Source organism: Eurypyga helias, unplaced genomic scaffold (genome assembly GCF_000690775.1).
Source record: "Eurypyga helias isolate BGI_N326 unplaced genomic scaffold, ASM69077v1 scaffold14066, whole genome shotgun sequence".
Classification (NCBI taxonomy): domain Eukaryota; kingdom Metazoa; phylum Chordata; class Aves; order Eurypygiformes; family Eurypygidae; genus Eurypyga; species Eurypyga helias.
The window spans coordinates 4,546-27,753 of NW_010258675.1; the positions used below are offsets into that span (position 1 = coordinate 4,546).

General features: G+C 43.3%; 1 protein-coding gene across 1 annotated transcript; it reads right to left on the reverse strand.

The window, feature by feature from the left end:
* Window positions 1-5,111: 5,111 nt before the first annotated feature.
* ADRA1A (adrenoceptor alpha 1A) lies at window positions 5,112-21,730 on the reverse strand. The gene is made up of 2 exons (XM_010154441.1): window positions 20,848-21,730; window positions 5,112-5,623 (listed from the first exon to the last, which is right to left on the reverse strand). Exons 1-2 carry the CDS (start codon window positions 21,728-21,730, stop codon window positions 5,112-5,114), a joined length of 1,395 nt encoding a protein of 464 aa, XP_010152743.1.
* Between the last annotated feature and the right edge of the window lie 1,478 nt (window positions 21,731-23,208).

Consider the following 23,208-nt stretch of genomic DNA (forward strand, 5'->3'; position numbering starts at 1 on the left):
AACGATGACACTGCGTGGGGGCAGGTCCCGGATATGCCTTGAGCTTAGTGCAGCATCTTGAAGACGATGCTTGTCTTTCCTCGTTGGCTCTGTTATCGGAAGCAATTGTCCAGAAATAATTGGTGTCAACAGCCTGTCCTGTTGAGTTGGTTTTCTGTGTTCTCTTGCTTATCCAAACAATATTAAGACAGGAGGGAGGATAAAGGTATCTCTGAGTAGGATACAGAGTTAATTACCAAGCACGGATCCAACATGGGGCAGCTGAAATCTTCCTTGAGCAAACCACTGAGTCACTCTGTGCCTCAGTACCTTTATCTTAAAATGGATTTCCTAATAAAAACCTGTCCAAACATGAGCATTAATTAACAAGAGGCTAACAGGCATGCCTAGAACTAGGCAATTTCCACTTCAGTAAAGCAGTAAGGTCTTTTTTAACTGACTTCACTTGGTGTACGATACTCCAGCCTGTCATTGTTAACTTCTCAGAAAATTGGAGAAGTCAGGCAAGGGAATTCAGCTTTGTGAAACGCATTTGCTGAGTCTGATGAGTAGAAAAGCAAGAACTGTTCCTAGATTAATCTTTTCTCTTTTCAATGCCATGGATTTTCAAGACATTAAAGCCTGGCAAAGGAAAATATTCTTTTACACAATACATAATTTATCCTTGGATTTGGCAGACCAATATTGGAAAAAAAATGGAGACATTTGTTTGGATAGTGGGCAGAGCTTAAATATTTGGGATTTGAATACAGAGTACATGAAGCCTCAAAAACATAAGACAGTAAAGCTGAATGAACATGAGCAGTGGAAACTGGATGAGGAAGAGGGATTGGTGATCTGTTTAGCCTCAACCTGTGTAAATTAAGTCATCTATGTGACGCTGGCAGCTCTCAACTCTTTGCAGCAGAGGCTATCTGCTCCACTCAAGATGGAAATCTTGGCTGTTACTCTTGACAGAAAATGCTGAACAGAGAGGACGGTGGGATGTCATATGCCCCCCTCAAAGGTTTCAGTCAGGACACATCAACTGACCGCTCAGTGTGGGCCACTGGATGTGATTTTGAGGGGAAAATCATGGCATTCCACTGTGTTCTTACTTCCCATCTGACCACCTCCTACTCTCTGTTCCATGCCCCTATGGGATTTCACATGATCAAGCCCTGATTGTAGAAGGATCTTGCATGTGATGATAGATGGCAAACCACTGGGACAACTCTTGTTCTGCTAGTGCTTTTTCCATTCAGCCTCCGTGGCTGCAGCTCTTTACCAGTGCCAAGTTCACTTTAAATAACAGAAAAATATGGACTGCTTAAATCTGCACTCCTCTTCCTTTTTGTTTTCATTTCTTTTTTCTTCCTAGAGCTCCTTCTATGGTTTTTGAGACTTGTCAGTCAAAATGTCCATCAAGATGACAAGTGCCTATAACCCTGCTTGCAACAAGGGAACAGGGCAGTTTTCATGCGGAAATTCTCTGAGTGAGCCAAATAAATTATGTGTTTGTTTTTACTGGCAAATGTGACAGCAGCAGAGGTGTGGCTGGGACTGGGCTTGCCTGCTGCTGAGGTCTGAGTGCTTTTCATAGTCACTGGACAGAGAGAGGTCCTTTAGGATCTGATGACAGAAAAAAAGGATGAAGATGAGACCAAAACTTCCTTATTCTAACCTCTGTCTCTCACAGGGAGAGTATATTCATTGTCATCAGCATGCTGACTTCTTTATCTTCATCTTACAAATTCAGGTTATATTGCTACTTCAAAATTGCTCTGGATTTAAATGACTGATCCATTTGTGTCAGCCTGTGTGTAGCTCCACAACAATGCCTTGCCTGACACCATGAAACCTCAACACGTCTGGAATTACTGGAGAGAACCCTGTGTAAATCTCCCAGCTCCAAAGAAGAGAAGGCACAAATGACCTTATTGGTTCAAGTTCTAAAATAAGTGTACAGATAGGGTTGGGCAGCAAGCGTGTGCAGTGAAGATTTTTTATCTTGGTAGTTTTGCTCAGTTTACTGCGTGTTTTTCAAAATGTTTTAGAGTTCAGGTTTTGTTAAATAAACGTCCCACGTATTTGAACCCCATGAGACTGAAAACCTCAGCCACGAGTCTCATGTGACTTTCTTATGAGATTTCCAGCTTTTCTGCTTCTGGTCTTGGCTTGAAGTACCATGAGAATATTTTTTTTTCATGGTATTTCAACACTTCTAGTTTTAAATTCTAGACTTTGTTGAAAAACCCCAAGAAAATGTTTAAGGGGTAGGGTGGGTTTCTTATTTAAACTAAAAATGGGATAATGCTACAGATTTGTTGCCGATGAATGCAAGCTTTTAGAAATAAATAAGGGTTTGGGTCCAGGGATTTGATTTGAATTCTCCTCCAATTTTAACCTGCATGAGACATTTTATATCTTTATTATGCAGGGTTCACGTGGGAGAGCAAATAACTATTCGCTTCACCTAATTAGCTGAGCTGATTTGCCAGATACAAGAAGAGGTAGACAGTGCCATTCACTGACCCACCAAAGACAACAAAAGCTTAATGGGCTGAAACCACTGCTCTTCTCAAAGTCTTCAGGACACTGCCAGCTGAGTTGAGAACTGTTAGCTTCATTTTTCCCTATCCCTGCATGCTCATTAGTTTGAAGGGTAGGAGGAGCAAGCCTTCTGCTTGATTTGACATACTAGCACCTGAAAACACCTCTAAGACATATATCTGAGGCAGCAAGTGCTGCAAGGAAAATTTATGGACACATATGGGACCTGAATTTTTTTCAAACAGAAAAAAGATGCCGACTTTACCAGGTCTTTTACACCTTTCTTGTTTTCTGGCATAGCTCCATCAGGCTGGTGTCTGAGGAAGTACTAGTGAATCTGTCCAAAGTCATGATTCTTACTTTTACAGGTTTTACTTTTGACCCTGCAAGACTAGCAAGATCTGTAAATGGGCTCTTTGTACTGATCTTACACAATAATTTTAATGCATTGAGAACAGGGCCAAATGTAGGGGAAAATTAGCTGACCTGTTCTGCTGCTGTGAATTGCCTACACAAAACACAGGCTTAGGTCCATTGACTCTTTCTCCTTGAGCTCAACATTTACTGAGAGTGGCAGTGCTGGGCAAGCATCCTGGCCATATAGAGCTGTAAAGTGCATTTATACTCGGAGGTTGCTTGCTGATTCCAGGACTGTGCAAAGCAACAGTATTGCAAGAACTCCAAGGATCAGATTTTACTTTTGCAAATTGTCCAATAATGTTCTAGCTGCAAATGTGTGTCTGCAGGAGGAAAGAAAGCTCCCTCATGCATAAATAAAAGACATAGAAGACTGAAATTTTCTACACTGGGGACTTAATACTGAATGAGAGATGAATAAACAATGATTCCTTATCAGTAATATCAAGGTGTCCTTTCAAGGCCCTATCCTGTAAAAGCTAACCTGATCTTAAGCCCTTTCCCTTTCCAAGCCAGTAGATACTCAGCACAGGAGCTGACATTGAGACATGAGTAAAGGCTTATGTGTTGTTTCAAGAAGCTGCATTCTTACTTGGCAGGCTCAGGAGGAGTTATGTCAAGAGCTGCTTATTTCTAATATTGTACAGAGAATTCCTCCCACTATTTCTTCCAGATGCTGAACAGCTCATTTATTTATTTATTTGGATTAGCGGTATTAAAATATAACACGCTTCCAAATGCTTTTCCCCAAATTCCCCAAGGGTGGCCCTTTCTCATGGGGATGTATGTCCTTAAGTCATTTAACGTGCTTAACTCCCACTCCTCAGAACGGGGGTCAAGTTCTTGACTCCAGGGTACCCAGGATCTCATAGAGAGCTCAGAGCACTTGTTACTGAAGGAGTCAGAAAAGGAATGTAGCATAACACTGGGCAGGGAGAGAGCAAAATGTCTGAGGCTTTTCCAGTGACTGTGGCACTGATTTGACTAGCAAGCACCTGAGCACGGAGTTACTGAAGTTTTTAAGCAGGTCCCTGCTGGACTCAGCACAAGGAAAACAAATGGATGAGGGGAAGTGACCTCTTTGAGCCTCATTTCATGATGACTCACCTCGTTTTGAATCTTATTAGACCCACATCAAAGCACAGAGATCTTCCAAACAAACCTAGGATGCATGCAAATTTTCATTTGGTTTTGTTTGGAAGTTTGGGAGGTTGGTTGGAGAAAAAGGCAAAGTTCTGGCTGGTCTCTGAAGCTAGGTGGAGTGCAGCCACTTGGATCATTTCCCTTGGCAATGGAGTTTACTGAATTTCACAGCACGAAGGGGAATTTAGAACGACTCCAAGCAGGGCAAGAGCCAAGATGGTGGTTTTGCTATTCTCTGTGAGCTGAAGGGATTGCTTTTCAGACAGGTTGAGGACAAGCAGCCTCGTGGGCATTACAGAAGACCAAATCCCCGCCTCATGAGGACTCATGAGACTGCCCAGCTGAAGATGCAAATCCAAACTGCTGCCTGTTCCCTTCAACAAGGCGTGCAGAACCTTGCCGAGCCAGGACCTGGACGTGAACAAAAGAGGCAAGACATGGTGGGAAAACATTCTTGTCCACAGTCCCTTAATGAAAAGTAAGCAGAGATCTGTAAACACTGTCCCAAGACCTGAGCATCCCAACCTCAGCTTTCCCAGCTGTTGAACGGAGGTTTAGCTTTTTTTTGGACGGGTGAGTAGAATCACAAAATGGCTCTAAATGTGGAGCTGACTGGAAGTATCCGTGCTGAAATCAGCATGGGATCTTTGTAGTTTGCTCCTTCTCCCTCACTGCACATAAATCAGAGCAGTAGGAACTTTGAAATAGGGGAATTCAGTGAAAAATGAAGCCTTTAAACATCAGGCAAATGACTTGCAGAGGGCAGTCTCTCGGAAGACCGTAGGATGCTCACCATCCACTGAAGCCATTTGGGGTCTTTAAGGGGCTTTGTTCAGGCTACCAGCACTCAAAGACATCCCTCCTCAAATGCTTTGGCCCTGTTTTACAGTATGCTGTTTGTTTCATCTGGATCTTTTCAACTGCTGTAGCATCTGCTTCTACTTCCCAATAAAAAGAGCAACATCCCATTAGCAGAGCCATGGGTGTGCCAGCCGGTGCTGGTAGGCACGTTCAGTCCTTTAGACGTCCTCCCCGTTTTCACTGAGGGAGATGGTGTGTATTTTAATGGTTGGCACTTTACAGTTTTCATGGACAAGGTTCCCTGAAGTGCCTGCACAGCAGCATTCCTGGAGGAAGCCTTTACTTTTCGCTTTGGCAGCAGTACAGTCTTTAGAAACTGCATTTTTTGCAGGCATGCTTTGCACGGCAGAGAATATCTTCCATTCACAGACCCCATCCGACTTGGAAATCTTATAGAAGGTTTCTCCCGAGCCAACAGGGATACGGACCACACCTTTGCCACTCTCCATGCTTTGGCTAGTGGGATGGTTGAGGTTGAAACTTGGGGATTGCTTCTTTGCTGCTTGCTTCCTTGGGAAGCACTGCGCTCTGAGGACGTTTTGGAACGCTTTCTTAAACTCTTGACTTGAGCACGGATAGATTATGGGGTTGATGCAGCTGTTTAAATATCCAAGCCAAAATGTTATTTTAAAAAGTGTGTCCGGGGGTTTGATTGCAGGAAAGAAAGAACCTAAAATGGAAAATACACAGAATGTTAAGACAGGGGCAGTGAGAAATTGCAGGTAACCAAAGAAACTCAAACACTGGAAAAAATAAATAAAATTCTGTTCTGTTTTGGGAAAATTGTTAGTGAAGCCCAATTCCTGCAGGAAAAATTCTTTCAAAATACATGGTGTCATATGACTACATGGATGTTTTATCAGAAATCAATTCATCTACTTTATTATATGAGCTTCGCATTCCCATTTACAGCCAGAGAGGCAAGCAAGGGGACTGTTAGAGGAAAATTGCTTCCTCTGGGATTTCTAATTCAAGATTAGTTGGCCAAATAACAGTCATATCTAGGAGGTCATCAAAAGCGGTTTCAAATGGCAAGAAAATCACACCATTTCTGAAGTCAGAGTAAGTGAACAGTAGGATTATGAAGCTGACTGCATTCCAGCTAGAAGTCTTAAAAATGATAAAGTATTGAGTACTCATTTTCCCTTGAAACCTTTAGAAAATCTATCTATCCACATTTTTCTGTCTCAGAGAATGCATCTGTAATTCAGAGATGTTAAAGGAAAGGTTCCTTCTTATGTCAGTGAACAATGGAGAGGGTCTCATGGGCAGCCATTATATATATATACATATAATATATGTATATATGTACTGATACGTACTTTCAAGTTTATCTCCCAGAGACAATTCAGAGAGCAAGAACTTAGATGGCTCCTTAGTAAGGAAAGTACTATGAGACTTTTTATTCTATAGAAGGCAGGATAACATTCAAGAAAATTGATATCTTTTGATGACGCTTATTCAACATATCAGTGACAGGGTTGTAACTTGTCTTCACTGTCTTGGCACAACAACAGAAAACTACAAGTGACCATGAGAACTGAAAATTAAACAGCATCACTAATACCCTTTGTAAAAAATAGATTATGATATATGATAACATATGATTTAATTATGAGTTATCAGCTCATTTCAAATCTTGGGAACATTTTTCCTAATGTCAAACTTTTTTTTTAACTACAACTTGATGTCCTTACTGCTTTTATAAGCAAGTTTTTAAATGATTTGAATAGGATGTCAGTAAATGCTTGAGAGATTTGTTCATGGAGAGGTGTTACTATAAAACTACGGAGACATATTTAAGATATAGAAGATATTCTCAGCATCAGAAGGATATAGACCGGTTGGAGCAAGTACAGAGGAGGCCACGGAGATGCTCCGAGGGCTGGAGCCCCTCTGCCATGGGGACAGGCTGGGAGAGTTGGGGTGTTCAGCCTGCAGAAGAGAAGGATCTGGGGAGACCTTATAGCAGCCTTCCAGTACCTGAAGGGGCTACAAGGAAGCTGGGGGGGCCTTTTTACAAGGGCAAGGAGTGACAGGACAAGGGGTAACAGGGTTAAATTGAAAGTGGGGAGGTTTAGATTAGATATCAGGAAGAAGTTCTTCCCCGAGAGGGTGGTGAAGCACTGGGACAGGTTGCCCAGAGAAGCTGTGGATGCCCCACCCCTGGGAGTGTCCAAGGCCAGGCTGGATGAGCCTTGGAGCAACCTGGTCTAGTGCAAGGTGTCCCTGTTCATGGCAGGGGGGGTGGAACTACATGATCTTTAATGTCCCTTCCAACCCAAACCATTCATGATTCTATGATACCTGCTTGCAGAGAATGTTTAGGAATTTGTTGCTTTTCTTGAATGACACTGGAAAATGGCCATTGTAACAACATTCTCTAATTCTCGCATTTTGTACTTCTCTTTGATTAGAAATAAAACCAGTATCGTCTGAATGCGAATGAACCAGAAAACTAAACTCAGTGTGATGCTGGGGTGGGAATAAGTGATAACAGCTCTCCTAGGACCAGTTTTGCAAAATGAATCTACAACCAGAGAAAGAGAAAAATATTTGTCACATGTTGTGAAGGGGAAAGGCTGTTTTTTACTTGCCTCCTGTAAGAGAACGAAAAGAAAAAGGAATGGTTCTATCGTAGCAGTGTCAGTAATTACTTTGGGCACAGGAAGAAAAACAATTCCCCAGAAAACGTAATTGGCTTGTTTTGGACTTTATAGTCAAGTTTATAATGAACAGAACCTTTTTGCAATGACAGGTCTTGTCTTCCTGCTTCCCTCTGGAAAAATCGTGTTGAAAGAAGAACTGTGGAAGATTTAGGCATCGACACGTTTGTCATCTTCTGCAGTCTAACTGTGTCTGTAAGCAGCTCCTACGCTTTACAGGGACTGACCTGCTGGTTGTGCTTCCCCTGACTTCGGAAAAGCTAATAATGCAGTCAGAAGGTGTTCTAAGTTAATTCTGGGTGACGCTGAACTTTTGGTTTGTATCTTTTTCTACCCATCTTTGTCAAACAGAGCTGCAGCAAGCACGGCAAATGCTTTCAAGCGGCAAAAGCCGGAGAGGAATTCTCAGGGTGGTTTCGCCTGTGTGAGAATGTATCAAAATATTGCCTGAACCAGAGGCAAACAGCGCAGCATGATTAATGACTTGCTCGTTCTGCTGAACACGGTCTGCGCTGCAAAATGCAGAGCAACGTCTTCTTGCCATGGCACCAGCTGCTGCCCTCCGAGGGGAGCTGGTGGGCCCAGAGGACACGCTGATGCAAGGGAAGAAATAGGAAATGTGGCAGGGTGAGAAGCTTTCCAGTTATCTCTGCCTTGGGAAAGGTCCCCTCAGAGCCGGGCCATCTGGAGTATGTTGGAGCAGCAGAGAAGTGAGACAGTGAGAATACCCAAAGGCAGTGCAGAACGTGCGACAGGAGCTCGTTCTGTGTAGTGGTGGGGCTGAACCTCCAGTTCCAACCCCCGTTACAACCCAGGTATCAAACACGATCCCCCGTCACTGCTGCTGTGTTACTCAAAGCTAGCTAGCTAGAGCAGTTTTTCTCTCAGTTTCAATACCGGCCAGTTTTTAAGACCAAAAATGTTGTGCTAAAGAAAGCAAACGCTGTTTTGCTCTTAAACATGAGTGAGCAGGCGTATCCACAACCCAGGATTCTTCTCAGCAAATTAACGCTGATTTGCTTTAGTGAAAAACAGCTAAATAGTGTTCTGAAAGAACATTCTGGCTGAAGTCATTGGCAGATGAAAAATAACGAAAGGCTTCTCAATGCCCAAATCTTGCTCCATTTTTGCTTTATCTCATTTAATAGCAGCCTATCTACCGCTTTCCCATTCTGTGTTAAGACAAAAGGTGAAACAGATCTTGGTTTAGGGAATCAGCTGTGTGAGGCTGAGTGTAAAAATGGGTAAACAATAACAATTCCTGTTTGCTGCAACTTCTGGCTTACTCTAAATGGAATGCTAGTGCTTTGCCAAAGCCTGTTAAAAATAGAAAACCAGTGTCAGAGTCTGCCTTGCTCTTTTTTTGGGGTGGGGATCTGCATGCTAATTTATTAATGTAACCTTTTTTGGTTCATTAGTGTAGAGACTTGTTGCCTTGGAATGGCACACAGTGAAAAGAAAATGAAGCAGCTTTAACAGCATATAAACTTTGCTGTCTGCAGACCCCATCGCGCGCTGTCTTTAACGCTTTCTTTCCAGGGGTGGATACAACTTGGGCTTTAGGACAGCAGCTTTGCTCTGCTGTGCATTTGGCTGTGCCAGTCAGGCATGTTTCGTAAGTTTAGACCAGCTAAAACTGTCTCCAGGCTTCATGATAGCTGTGTGTTCCCCTGTGAACAAAACAGCACAAATGTCAATAGGAAGAAATAGTGTCAGTAGCATCTTGAAAGTGCTGAGGCTGGAATTGATGGTCAATGGGCCCAATATGTGACAGAGATGAAGAGAAGTAGAAATAATTTTACTTCCAGAACAGTATAAATCAAGACCAGCATGTCTAAACCTTGAGCCACTGAATTATTGTACAGGGTGCAAAAAAAAAAATTACTGCCTGAATCTTCTTTGTCTAATGAGCAAAATCCCTCTGTACGTTGCGGGGCTGCTGTGAGGAACTACTGATGTGTCAGCATTTGCTTTGTGCCTCTGTGGAAGTGTGATGGCCTGTTCCAAGGGCTGCAGAAAGCAGTGCCCTGCTATTGCAGACACCTGGTTACCTCTGCAGTGCAGAACCTTTCCCTGATCTTTTCTGTTGGTTACCCAAGTATCTGGCAAAAGGGGATAAACTGCGTATTCTTCACGTCCCTGGGGAGTCGTGTTCTTCCCCACAGAATACTAAGAATGCATTCTTTTCTTCCAGGCCTTTAATATTCAGTGATGTGGCTGTTGTGATTAATATCAGTGGTTGATGTATCTGGTAGCAAGCGGGAGTAATTGTCGAACAGCGCTGCTAAGCCTGGTGACAAAGGGGTTTGTTCAGCGCGCTCAGACCTCAAACTGGGCAGTGGCTGGCAGCTCAAGTCGGAGGAGTTCACAGTAGAAATAAAACACAGACTTCGTGTTTTGGGTTTTTTTTAAACAATGACCATAATCAACCATGAGATGAAACAACAAAGCAGAGTGGTGAGTTCTCTCTTCTTTAGGGAATACTGTATAACACTGTCTGTCACCTACGTACCAGCGAGGCAGTACAGAGAAACCAGCTGGAACTGCGGTGAGCAGTCCAGAGTCCGCATCCATTCAGCCCTTGGCCACTTGACAGCTGCCAATTAGTGTCAGCTCAGGTTTGGACACTTGCCTACTAGCAGCTAGGAGTGAGAAAACAGGATTATTATAGCACCTAATTCTCCAGAGCAAGCTTTTCCAGTTCTGTCACTCTAGGCTAGGTGTGATCATAGATTAATAAAGTGCTGCCATCCAGGCACCCTGTAATGTAGTAGCTGGGTAGTGAGCAGCAGCTGAGAGGTGAAAAGCTTTCTTTCTTAAAGCTAATGCTCTATCCTATCCACAGGCCTTAATGTCTTCCCTGGTACACTGTCAGGAATAAAATGGCAAATAGTGGCAAAACTGATTACTAGAGACTTCATCTTCCACTGTCTCCTTGCAGTCTGTGCTGGAAGAACAGTAAAGAAAACTCCAACTGATCTCTTAATGCCATTGAATTGTAGATTGACTAAATGATGCTTGAATTCCAGCTTTGTTTTCCAAAGGTTGAGTGCTCTCATGTGTCAGTAGCACAATTCAATTGCTTGTTATATGAAAATTAAATAAAATAAAATCTACTATTAGCCTCCTGAGATCCTTTGCCATTAAGTATTTCATCACTCATTCCTGAAAATGTCAGGATTGCATTCCCTTCCCTCATCGTTTATTTTCCTGTTTGTCAACTAGAAGTGTCTTCAGATCTGAGAAGTTTTCCGTGTACCTCCTGGTGAGTAAGTGCCAATTCAGTCACAAAGATGTAATTTGACTTTGTCATTTGTCAGAAGTTACAGAGCGGCTTGATTATAGGTTATTTAAAAAACAGTCCCAATGCCATGCGTCGTTTCCCTGATGGACAGCACGGAGGGATTTAGAAGCTGCCAGACTACAGAAACCTGTGTGATTTGTTTACTCTGCATCACGTCTGTCAGCACCATGCGATCCCACACGTTTTTATGACCCGTGGACGCATAGTGGTGTTAAAATCCATCGCTGCTACTAAATCTTGCAGCTCTGTTTCAGTTCACTACTTTTTTCCTCCTTTTATGCTGTACGTTACAGACTCCACTCCAGGTGACAGCAGTGCCTGCTCACCCTGTGAGCAGGGAACCAAACAGTGTTTCTCAGTTACTGTTATGTTATCAGGGCTTGAAGGGTCCTAGGGAATCAGAGGTACCAATCTCAAACCTTGCCCTGAAGTCAAACAAAAATCCTGGCATCTCTTGCCTCTGATGCGTAGGAAATACGCCTCTGGGATCACAGTGAACTGAGAGCAGGGGTAGTGGTCTGGTTTACAGAGAGGCCAAGCTTAAAGCTCAGGTCCTGGGATCTACCCTAAAGGGGTCAGGCTAGAGAGCAGCAGCTATTCCAGAGCGGTTGCCCTAAAGACCCAGAGGATGAAGCACGGAGGAGCACTGATGTCCCCACACAGATTGACTCTCTACCAGGGCCACCCTCGATCTCTCAGGAGGCAGTCTGCTCCACAAACATTGATAAATGTGTTACATCTTGTGTTCCCAGGCTCAGTGTTAGCACTGAACTTTATTCCATAAGACTGGCACTCTATACTGCATCTTGGGTCAGACACAAACCACCCCCTGGAAAGAGTATTTTTATATATACGTGTATGGCTGCAGACATGCAACAGCTGCCCTCTGTACATATATGCTTTCCCAGCACGTCTCACCCTGCTGCTTCCTTATGGAACGTATTTTCTGTGGGAACAAAAACTGGGATCAAAGAACCCTGGGTTCGTACAATCAAATTAACACAACGAATGCAGAAGAATGGTTCATAGGTGTGAGGAAGGGTAAGAGCCTGCATCTGGCAAGTCTTGCATGTTTGCAGCCATACCTGTCCTGGGGCCTGAAATATTGTGGCTGATTTGGGTGGAAAATGAGAGAGACTTTGTGCCTAGATAGCACTCACTCATCATAAACAGACATAGAGGGAGGAATGAGAACTTATTCTGTTCACAAGGGAAGGGCCTGAATTCAGATCTCTGGGGCATCAGGAGGGTGTGGGTGTTCGGACACAGGTGAGAGGTGGAAAGGGCAGGCAACAGGAATGGGAATGGTGGGAGGCCTGGGAATGGTGCTCTGATTATTTGCATTTTTTCAGACCTAGTTTATGCTCTGTTTCATATTGCACCCACTTACGATGGATGATATTTCTGGCAAAGAGCAAATATCTCAGCAAGCAACTATTTCCAGATTCACTGTGGGTAGTTGCAGATTTAGAAAGCTGATAAAAAACCATGGGAAGGTAAACTGAGGTTTTGTTACCCATGTAAACTCAAATAATTACATTGGTTTACAAATCAGTTTCATTGTCATTGACATTCCAGCTCCCATGCTGTTACTGCGGCGGAACGATTTTGGATCCAGTTGCTCGCATTTCTAAGATAGTTGATATTTGTCCCGAAGCCCTCACTCTTGGAGTCATGCACTTACAACAAAATCTTAGCTTTCCTTTAAAAATTAGAACATAACAAGTGGGCGGTTCAGAGAATAGTTTGAAAAGATGAGTCTATCTCAGCCTGTCTCACGTGTTTGTCACTATGTAGTTGTTGGTCGTGATTTTTGGAAGCTTTGGGGTTAGCAACACTGGGATTATTTTCTTCAGAGAAAGCTGAGTATCTATCTTTTAGGGATCCAAATTGAAGATAAACCCTGACAGTTTCTAGATGGGGTCGGAGAATCACTCATCGCCTTTCAATCACTAACAAATCCCAAATTGCACCATGACGATTGAAAGCAAGTGAAAAGTGACATTCTTGGTTCATTCACTCCAGGGACTTGTAAGTGGTGACTACACAGAGCAGGAACATTTGGAAGACAAGGACAAGCCTTCTCTGGCAGGTAGCGCTTGCATGTGACCCACAGATGTGAATCATGCAACACAGCACAACCGACTCCACTTTCTCTCTCTTGTTTTCAGTTTAAATGCCTATTAATATCACCAATTCCTTCCGCTGCTTTGCTGCGGTATGAGTCAGTGGGACACAACGTTTCAGGACTCAGTAACGGTGGAGAAATATTGGCCATGGGGAAGTCAGTGGGATCTTTGCCATTGCTTCAGTGTAGCTGAGTTACCAACTTAGACCAAAAAGAGCTTTCCAGTTTGTGTTTATGAAAAATGCCCCTTTTGATTAGGAAAAAAACCCCAAAAAACAAACAAACAAACCACCCAAAACCCAAAAACTTGCCAAGGAAATGTCTTAGCTGTTTATCTTCATGGCTTATTTTCTCCTCATTCATTGGTTTGACAGACACACACTTGTGCTCCATGACTCAAGGAGTGTAAACACCCTTTCTCTCCCTGACCTCCACCTCTTTTTCTCCCTGACCTGCAGAGAATGAGCTGGGGCTTTATTATGTGGTTTTTTTCCCCTTTATTTCTTTTTTTTCTTTTTGTCACCAAGGGAACACACTGAAATGCTAATGTGGGGAATCGAGTTCTGAATATTTCCTCCATGGCTGGACTTCAGTATTTTCTGATACGAAAACTACATTGGGGGTTAGGTTGTCACAGCTTTTATTAATTTTAATACATTATTATCAGCTGAACAATGAAAAGAAAGCGAATTCAGATCCTTGCTTCTCTGAATATCTGGACAAGCCAGCCCTGATGATGTCGAGGGAGTGCATGGGCTGCTTGCCTTACTCTCTGCCCCCCAGGGAAAGGGGAGGGGGGGACAGGAGGATGCAATGATTCTATTTACTCCTGTGAGACCACCTATCCTGTTCTATGAGAAGGTTCATGAGAAGAAGTGAAGCTATTTATCTTCTGTATGTGGAAATTCCAGGGTACTATATTGTAGTCCCATATTTTTCACTATGATTCCCTGGAAGGCTGGTGCAATTCTACACATGTTCTCCCCAGGAAAACTTCGGCTTTCTCTTTCTTATTTTCCCCACCAGCAAACTTATTTACCCTCCCAACATGTAAACACCTTCTCTTTAACAGGATAAGGCAATACTGCCCATTGCTTCAGTTTCATCAATCAGAATTATTTCTGTTCTGCAGGAAATTGGTGACTGTTCAGCACCTACAGTTACCCCGTTAGTGAGGGATCCCAGCTCACTGCTGAATCTCACACCGTCACAGTTCCTGCTACACTGCTGCTCCAACTATGGGGGATGAATGAATCACAAGCGCTGCCTTTTTGTGCCCCCAAAAGACCCTAAAAACCATACCTAAACTGCTCTCAGAATATCACACAGCTGGAGCCTGTGTGTTACTGTGAAACGGTGTTCCCGGATTTTGCTCATGAAAACGCTGCTGTCTGCAGGAGCCGCTAGGTAGGGGACAGAGTGAATTGCAGGGTATAAACTCCAAGACAGTAGCAGGTATTTGAACTCCTGCTGTGATAAGATATGGGTGAAGTAGAGACCCTGACTTTACTTCCCTGACTCTGTCGTATTCTGGTTCACGAAGGTGATTCACGAAGGCAAAAGAACATGGTCTGAAGCCCAGTTATTTTGACAGTAAGTGGGCAGGGTGCAGGATGGCTTATCCAGAAACAGTGGGAGTTGATTTGAGCATGTTCTGGCAGGAGAACACATTGAATCAAGACTCAGATGGTCTTGAAAAGAGCAAGAGGCCATAAAGCTCTACCTGACAGGCTTTTCACTGGTATCAAAAATCAGATGGGTCCTTAAAACACAACCTTTGAGAAATACTGTATCCTCACAGACAAAACTGAAGTTTGTGTTGTCCCAGCACTGCAACACAGAGGACGACAGGTCATGCTTGAGCAGTGCGATTAAGGGAAATTAATTTCTGTATCTGATAACATACAAACAGCTTTTCTGTCATCTGGCCACCTTTGGCTTCCAAAAATAAGCTTCTCATTTACAGCCAAGTGGACTGGGTATGAACGCTTGCGCCTGGGGCCCAAGCAAGGTGCCATAGTTATATCAGCCACCTTACTAAAATATATAACAAGTGCTGATACAGACAACAAATGCAAACCTCACAGGAAAACACAGGGATAAATCCACCAGCCTCCAGATGTCAGTGCATGTTCCCACTCCCCAACCTGTGACCTCCTGAGATACTGCATCAATGGCAGAGATAGACAAATGCATTTAATTTTTCTGGTTTACCTCTAGTGAAAGTAAAAAGTCATTCTCTTTGACTCCATTTGAAAAACAACCACAAAATGGTAATTAGAAACCAGCTGCAGACAGGCACGTCGGCAGGATTAGAGGATTCCCTTGACGGTGTTTGTGTCTGCTCACAAGACTAATTTACTACTCTACTACAAATATAAATACCCTCCAGTGTATCCTCTTTTCTTCTCTCTTCATCATGAGAATGATTGACAAATGCTAAAAGCCTTCCTCTCTCTTGCCCAGTTTAGTAGTCTGGATTGTTTTTTCCCCTGTGACAACGTAGCTCAGGCTTTCCCTTTTTTCTTCTTTCTGCTTCTGAACACATCTACAACCAGACAGATATAAACTAACTTGCCACAGAAAAGAGATAAGAGATAAAGCTCTGTGAGTTTGTTTGCTTCTGAGGGTTTGTTAAGATGAACCATCTATCCCAGTTTAGGACCATTCTTGTAATATTCCAGCCCTTTTTCTTTTTTCCATCAGTTCTGTGCATGTTTCACCTTGAAACAATCTCTGAGCAGTCATCTATATTGTTGAAAATAAACCTGAAAAATTCCCAGAGCAACTCATAAGTGTCTTCCAGCTCCAGGAAAAGGTCTGCAGGTCTGCTCTGTCTGTTGGCACCACTTTCCAAGGTGATGGTGAGGTTACATTGCTACAGGCATGCACTGAATTTCTAGACTCTGACAGCTCTGAGTATTTCTTTCTATGTCCCTTTCTAGCAATTGCAAGAGGAAAAAAAAAACCAACCCAGAAACAGAAGGAACATGCTGTGTGGCAGCTATTATTGCAGAATACCAGGGCCCAACAAGCCCTCATTGCCCAGATGAGCCTCATCTGTGGCCTCTACCCACAGACGCTCTGCCTATTGGCCTGGGAGCTGTATATAAGGGCAGGGTCTTCTACTTAGCTATCTTTGAGTGATGTAGGCAAGCTCAAGCTTGTTCTTTACAGACTCTATTTTGTTCTGTGTTTGTCTGTTGATTACTGGGCTATAGGCTGAGATACTATCTCACTCCTGGATACCACCTCTGCCTGCTTCTGCTCCAGCATGGTGAGTGCACGCTTTTGGGGTGGGCATGGCTCCTGCCTGTGCTGTTGGCACCTTCTTTTCTGGGTTGTCCTCCCTCCTGGGACAGCCCTGCTCTTGCTGGCCTTTGAGGCTCAAGTTCCTCCAGGAGCCTGGTCTCAGGTTTTTGGTTTAGCTTCAGGTAGTCTCTGTTTTCTGGCACCTGAGAAAACATGTTTGCTGCAATTTGGAAGGCAATAATGCTTTTACTTTAAGGCCTTTTTTTTTTTTCTCCTCCCAAGACCTGAAAGAACTTGGGCAACATGCCAAACAAGATCTTAAAGAACGTTGAGGTGAGAAGCAGGACTTTGCTTTATAGCTCACTTCAAAAAAACCCAAAACAACCCCTTGGTGATAAGAAGGTTTTGACTTATGTATAAAACAGAAATGCAGCTCTATCACCTGCTAATCCTACTAGCTAGATCATAGATCTTAATTCCCATCAGTAAAGCAGTGTATCCTTGTTTATATAAAGGAATGTGCAGAGTGTAATCCCTTGGTCATGACCTCTGCCTTGCACTCCTGGCTATTGGAATGGGGTGCTTTACTGCAGTTATATTTTGAGAAAGGAGCCAAGCCAAGGTAACCAGAGTGTGAAGGTCAGCACTAAAAAGCTTTTAAAGCTCTTCTCGCTATGCAAATTAACATGAGGGTATGTTAAGTGGGGGTGCTCAAGGGATTCATAAGTGGCTAGCAATTGGGAATATGGTGATTAAGTGTTGCAAAAGACAAATAAGAGGTTAAGAAATTGATGGGATGGCTGTAGAAGATAGGCGAGAGCAATAGCCCTGAAGTGGACTAGGAAACATCCTTTCCAGCTTGCCTTCTGTGAAGGGCAGAATAATGGGCTACCTGGATGGGGTAGCATGTTCTCGTAGTCAGCCTGGCGCAAATGTCAGCCTGTACTAACCAAAGGGCACTTAGTGAAAGTATTCAGAGCTCCTAAACAGTCAATTAATCTATTCTGAAGACAGATGTTTCCTTCTGTTGAATATTTCCTTTGTATCCTTATTGAAAGGTGGGTGCCTAGTGTAGAATGAGGAAAGTTTGGTGGACATATCTGAAAATCATCTGCTTGGGAAGCAGTTTCAGAGAGCTGTAGGTGGACATGGACACCAGGCTTTCTTTACAACCTAATACTAGGGCTAAAGGGCTGGACATGGTTGCTCTTCGGCAATCACGTTTATAGGAAAAGTCCGTGCAGAATTCCCCCAGTAAAGTTAATTCAGCAATGAGTTTACAGCTTATTCTGTGTAATAGCAATTCAAAGGAAGGTCTGCAGAACAAAAAGCACTTTACACCATCGGACTTACCCTGCTGCAGATCAGACACAGAATTTGAGTTAAGAAAATTAAGGTCAAAGCTAATGGACTTAGACAAAGGACATCAGAGTCCTTGCTGGCTGTGTTTAAACTCCTATGTAGGTGCCTATTGCTACCTCTTAGTCTGCATTTCAGTCAGTCTAAACCTTCCCTAAACTATCATGGGAAAGGACCTTTCATTACACTAGGAAAGCTGTGTGCCTAGAGAGGAACTGAGATTTCTTTGGGGGAATAAAAGGCTGTGGATCTAGTTGGGACACACTTGAGCTTTGACTTGGAAGGCTTTGTTAAGCAATGTGTGAAGATATGTGAGTTCAAAGAAGCTTGTACAGGAAAGCTTTGAGACTAGGAGTGGATCTGCTGCATCACCTGTAAAGAGGGAGAGGAAGTGCATGTGGAAATGAAAACCTGACTTGTTTGAGGGGAAGTCATCTGTTTTGACACTTAAAGTCTTGTGAAGGGTGTGTTTGCATGCCAGCATGAAGAGAAAAAACAAACTGCAACCTCAGTTCTTTTCCTGCAACAGGATTATCATTCCCTGGCGGACTCCACAAACAGCAAAGCCAAGCGAGAAGGAGGTATATTGGATTCTTGGACTGAAAGCTTTTGCCTGGATTGAAACTACACCCATCTAAGAAGGTAGGAATGATATTACTTAAACAGATTGCAACTGGCAACTTTACACACCGATTTCAATTAATATATTGTCTTATGGCAGGGATACTCGAACTGTTTGTCCAGTTATTTTCAACAGCATCTACTGATATGGTTGTCACGCATTTATCCCCCTCTTGATATTCTTCTACCATTCCTGCCCTTCCTGTACCTGCACCCTAAGAGATTCTACCCCTGTTTATTGTATGTTTTATCAAGCCTGGTGTTTCTCGTTTTGAAGTGGTTCTTGGCTGGTAAAGTTGATGTTAATAGATGTGGGGATCTTGAAGATGCTGTAAAATAAACCTATGTTTTGGGAACTTCTGCTGCACGGGGTGGCAAGCACCTGCCAGTTGTCTGAAGTGGTTTGTGTAGCATAGTTTAAGAAGGTCTGTCTCTTGGACAACCTTCATTGAGGGTGCCCTGCTTTTGAAAGGCTCTGACTCCTACAAATGACTGAAGTGAGCTGCACCAGCTGATGGCACTGGTTAGGTCTGTTCCATGGCCGTGAAGCTGCAGAGCTGGTCTTCTGCACAACAAAGTCCTTGTTGCCCAGCCAGCTGTGCTGCAAACTCCACAACTGCCAATGGTTTCCCCAGCAGAGTATTCTGGACATCCGACCTCTGCCCCTAACCTGCTGCGTGATCCTGGATGGATCACTTCTCCTGCTTATGCCTGTCTGCAGCATAGGTCTGAAAATGGTTACCGCCTTTTGGAATATGTTCTGTATGGTGTAGGTGTGGAGTGTCACATGCAGTCATCTCTGGGTGGGACAGTCTGCCTCAAGATGCGTTCCCTTGGCTTTTCTGAGGATGTGTTATTTTGTGCCACTTGTCTGTTTAATAGTTTTATGCCTTTAAACAAAAGTAGCAAATAGATTTTGAAAGACTTATTATATGCTTTAAAAATAACATAGGAACCCCACAGAAATAGGAAAACTAACCTCAAGAAAGTTGTCTTATAAGGGATCAAAGAAAGATGCAAAGCCACTCTTGAGTCCAGAAAATTTCTTAAATCCAGGGCAAATTAATTAACAACAGCTCTGTGTGGGCAACCACTTTTGCAGATGAAGTGTGCTTAATGTGTTCTCGCAAACCCTTTTTGGGTATGTTTCAGACATCTTGGCAACCAGCATTCCAACATGCTGACATCCTGGATGGCACGAGCCAGGCCTTTCAGGGCTCTTCCTCATGAACATCTGCATCTCTAACTCCAGCACTTCCCACTGTTGACCAACAGGAAAGGTTTTGTAGCTTTGGGGTTTTCACATGGCAGCATTAGCGACAGGTTTTTGTATAGCAACCTGGTTATCTTGGTAAACCCAGTAGAGGTTAATTGAGAAAAACAACAGCTATTTATAAGGCCTAAAAAATAAATAATTAAAAAGAAAATCCCCCAATCATTTTTTTGCATGCTCAGGTAAGGCTGCTTTTTCTTAATTGCACACATTGTTCTCTTACTAGCTAAGAATTTCACACAGTTTTACTTTATTTTTCCTCTGCAGCATAAGCCTTTTCTGTAAGAAAAGTTTCTGAAACTGAGCAGCTCACAGATTTAAAGTTCCATGCTTGAAAATCTAATGTTTAGTATAGCTGTGGCAAAGCAAACTGCAGTGTGATGTGCCACATACATCACACTCAGATATAGGTATGAAATCAGTATTCTGCTTTTAAATCCTGAAATCGCATCAAAGGTGACTAAGCAAGATTTAATTAAAATTCTAATTACTACTTCATATTTCAGTGATAGCAAAGCAGAACAAATCCCTGACTTTCTTCCCCTTTAGAATTACAGCTGGTGAATAAATATTCATATTCAGCCTGATGGTTGAAGCCAATGTTTGGCCAGTGGGCTCAGTGGGTTTCCACAATAGATGCAAGCCAGAGAAGTAGAAAATGAGTTTGATGGATCCTCACTGCTGTCTTCTGACTGGTCATACGATAAATTAGAAAATACCTTCATTTCATTTTGAGTGTGGTATTTCATAGTGTGAATTTCCTGATAGGAAGCTAATTTTTCCTTCCAGTGGGAAGTATTAGGTGTTGAGCACCCCAGGAGATCTGTCCCCCAGTCTGTGAACTACTTTGACCATGAATGCATTTATTTTACATATCCCATACATATTTATATCACCATTTACATATTTCTGTCACCTGAAGAGCTGGCTGCATACTTGGATATAAACACACCCACCCCCCAAGATATTGTTCCTGTAGCGGAATTGTTCAGAAATAAGTCCTTATTCTGAAAAAGTATTTTCTGTAGAAATATAGAAAGAGTACTGAATTCTTCCTCTTATTTTCAGATCTTTATGCTTCTCTCTAAACCAGTGATGGTTTGTTTCATTTGAGACTATCTTTGTTTACATTCACTGCTTTGTGATGGTGAACGTTTTGATTTTTGACAGCTTTCCAATAGAAAACGATTCCCTCAGAGCTTTTCTGATCAGCGTTATTGTACACAGGCACAAACACAGCCTGCTCTCCAGGGAAGGTGCTGTAAAAGGTAGAGGGTTTTGCTTTACTTACCAAGAGGCATTACTACGAAAAACGGGAGCCAGCACAGAACGAAGCATCCCACAACTATTCCCAAGGTCTTGGCAGCTTTCTTTTCCCTGGAGAACTTGAGGAGACGCACTGAGAAATGATGCTTGCTCTTGGGGTTGGATGCTGATCCGCTTGCTCCGGAAGCATTTTTACGATGGATCCGTAGGGTCACTTCTTCAGAACGAGATCTCTCTGTCTTCAGACCAGAAGTCAGACCTTTGTTTTCCCTTTTGGCCACTACATACACTCGGCAATACATCACCAAGATAATAGTCAGGGGGAGGTAAAAGGAGCCTAGAGCAGAGAACAGCACGTAGCCGGGCTCCTCAGTGATTTGACAGATGGTCTCATCTTCTGGTGCTGGTTCCTTCCAGCCAAAAAGAGGTCCGATCGATATCACCAGCGACAGGGCCCAAACGCACAGTAATGCCAGGAGGCCTCTCCTCTCTGTCACTATACTTGGGTACCTCAGTGGGTAACTCACCCCGATGTATCTGTCTATCGAGATGATACAGAGGCTCATGATGGAAGCAGTGCAGCAAAGGACGTCAACAGCTGCCCAGATGTTGCAGAAGATTCTCCCAAAGGCCCAGTAGCCCAAAATCTCCATAGTAGCTGAGAAGGGCAGGACAGTGGAAGTCAAGAGGAGGTCAGCCACAGCCAGGTTAATAATATAATAGTGGGTAACACTCTGAAGATGTCTGTGGCAGGCTACGGAGAGGATAACCAGAATGTTACCCAAAACCCCAAAAACTATCAGCCCCCCTAGAATAACACCTAGAAAAATGGCCTTTGAAATGTTCACAGGCCCCACAGAGTGGGTGCAGTTGGAGCAGTCAGAGGAGTTTCCAGGGAGGAAAGCCATGGTGAGTGGCTGATACTGTTCATGCGAGGCTGTTGTACTTCACTCCCGTTTTCAGGTAGAAAGAGGGAGGAGATCAGTTCTCAGAAGGTCCTACAGGCAACATTTGCCTGCCTTTGTTGGGGAAAAGAGTTTAAGAACGTCTTAGAAATGCAGCACCAGGAACAATGAGAAGGATCCGGAAACATGTTAGAAAATCTACCTTTCTCCCAAAGTTGTTACCATTATAGCACAGTTAATAGTCACCCTTTCCAAGTTCAAATTTAACTCCTTTTGCATTTTTCTTGGGGTGCAAAGGTGAGGCTACACAAAACAGAGGCTATTTATCTTGCTTTCCAGGATCACACGATGAGAAATATTTGAATTGCAGGTTAAAGTCATTTCTGCCTTTTTGGGAAGATTCAATATTTAATAACTTAAATATTCCAGAGGTCTCAACTTTAGGTTTCTCCCAGGAGGAAATCACTGATGCTTTTAATTACCTTGTGTTAGTCCTGATTCCGCCTTACAACTGCCTTAGAGACCTCACTGGGTGGAGGCTGCTGCTGCTGTGTCTGCTCAGCAGTGTCACTTCAGATACCTGCCACTACCCATCTTCAGGGTCTGAGGTGTCAATCAAAGCTTCTCCATGCTGTGGAGCAGTTGTCACTTGAGTTTCTGGGCTGCAAATCAAAGTTTGTTTACGTCAGGTTCTGACTTGCTCTGAAGGGGAGAGTGAAGTTTGCCGTGTCAAAGATGCAAGCTGGTGTGCTCTTTGCACATCGCCACCCCCCTGAAGGAGACAAAGACACAAACAATATGATTCCCAGAAGCATTGTTCACTTACTGCTATGGTTCCCATATAAGAATAGAGCAGGAGGCTATTTTAGGGAACCTTCCTTGTGCTGGCTCCAGCCAGTGAAACCAACCTTTTCCAGCCCAGTATTGTTTAGCAACAACTAAGAGAACCAATGTGGATTTTGTTGCCTGAATTTTCTGTCCACGTTCTCAGCAGCAGTCTGTTCTCCTTTAGGGACAGCAATCAATCCTAATTATCAGTTCACCTGCAGAGACCAGTTTGAGGAGGGAGAGGAACCTGCAGGACACAATTCAGGGCTACAGACTGTGAAGCAGATTTGTAAGTCCAAAATTTAGTCTAAGGTTTCTTTATTAAGTGACTCCTTTACCCACTGAACTGCTCATTAGTCCAGCTAAACTGCCCATTTTAGAAACCTATAGGGAAAAGCAATTCCTGCCAAGCAGAAGATGTTGCAAGGAACAAGTTTCCTACGGAGTAACACAACGTTTCAGAGTATCTGAAAGCCAAGCTCAGCCTTAGCTGACTAAATATGGAGAAAAGGTACATCAGATGGAAAAGTGAGGGTAAGCCTGGGAACTGAGACACGGGGGGCTCCAAGGGGAAAGCTCCAAGCGCGGGCTGAAAGCCTTTCACAACACCTGCACGTGGATATAGGGTTCCCATCCATAATATTGATCAGACG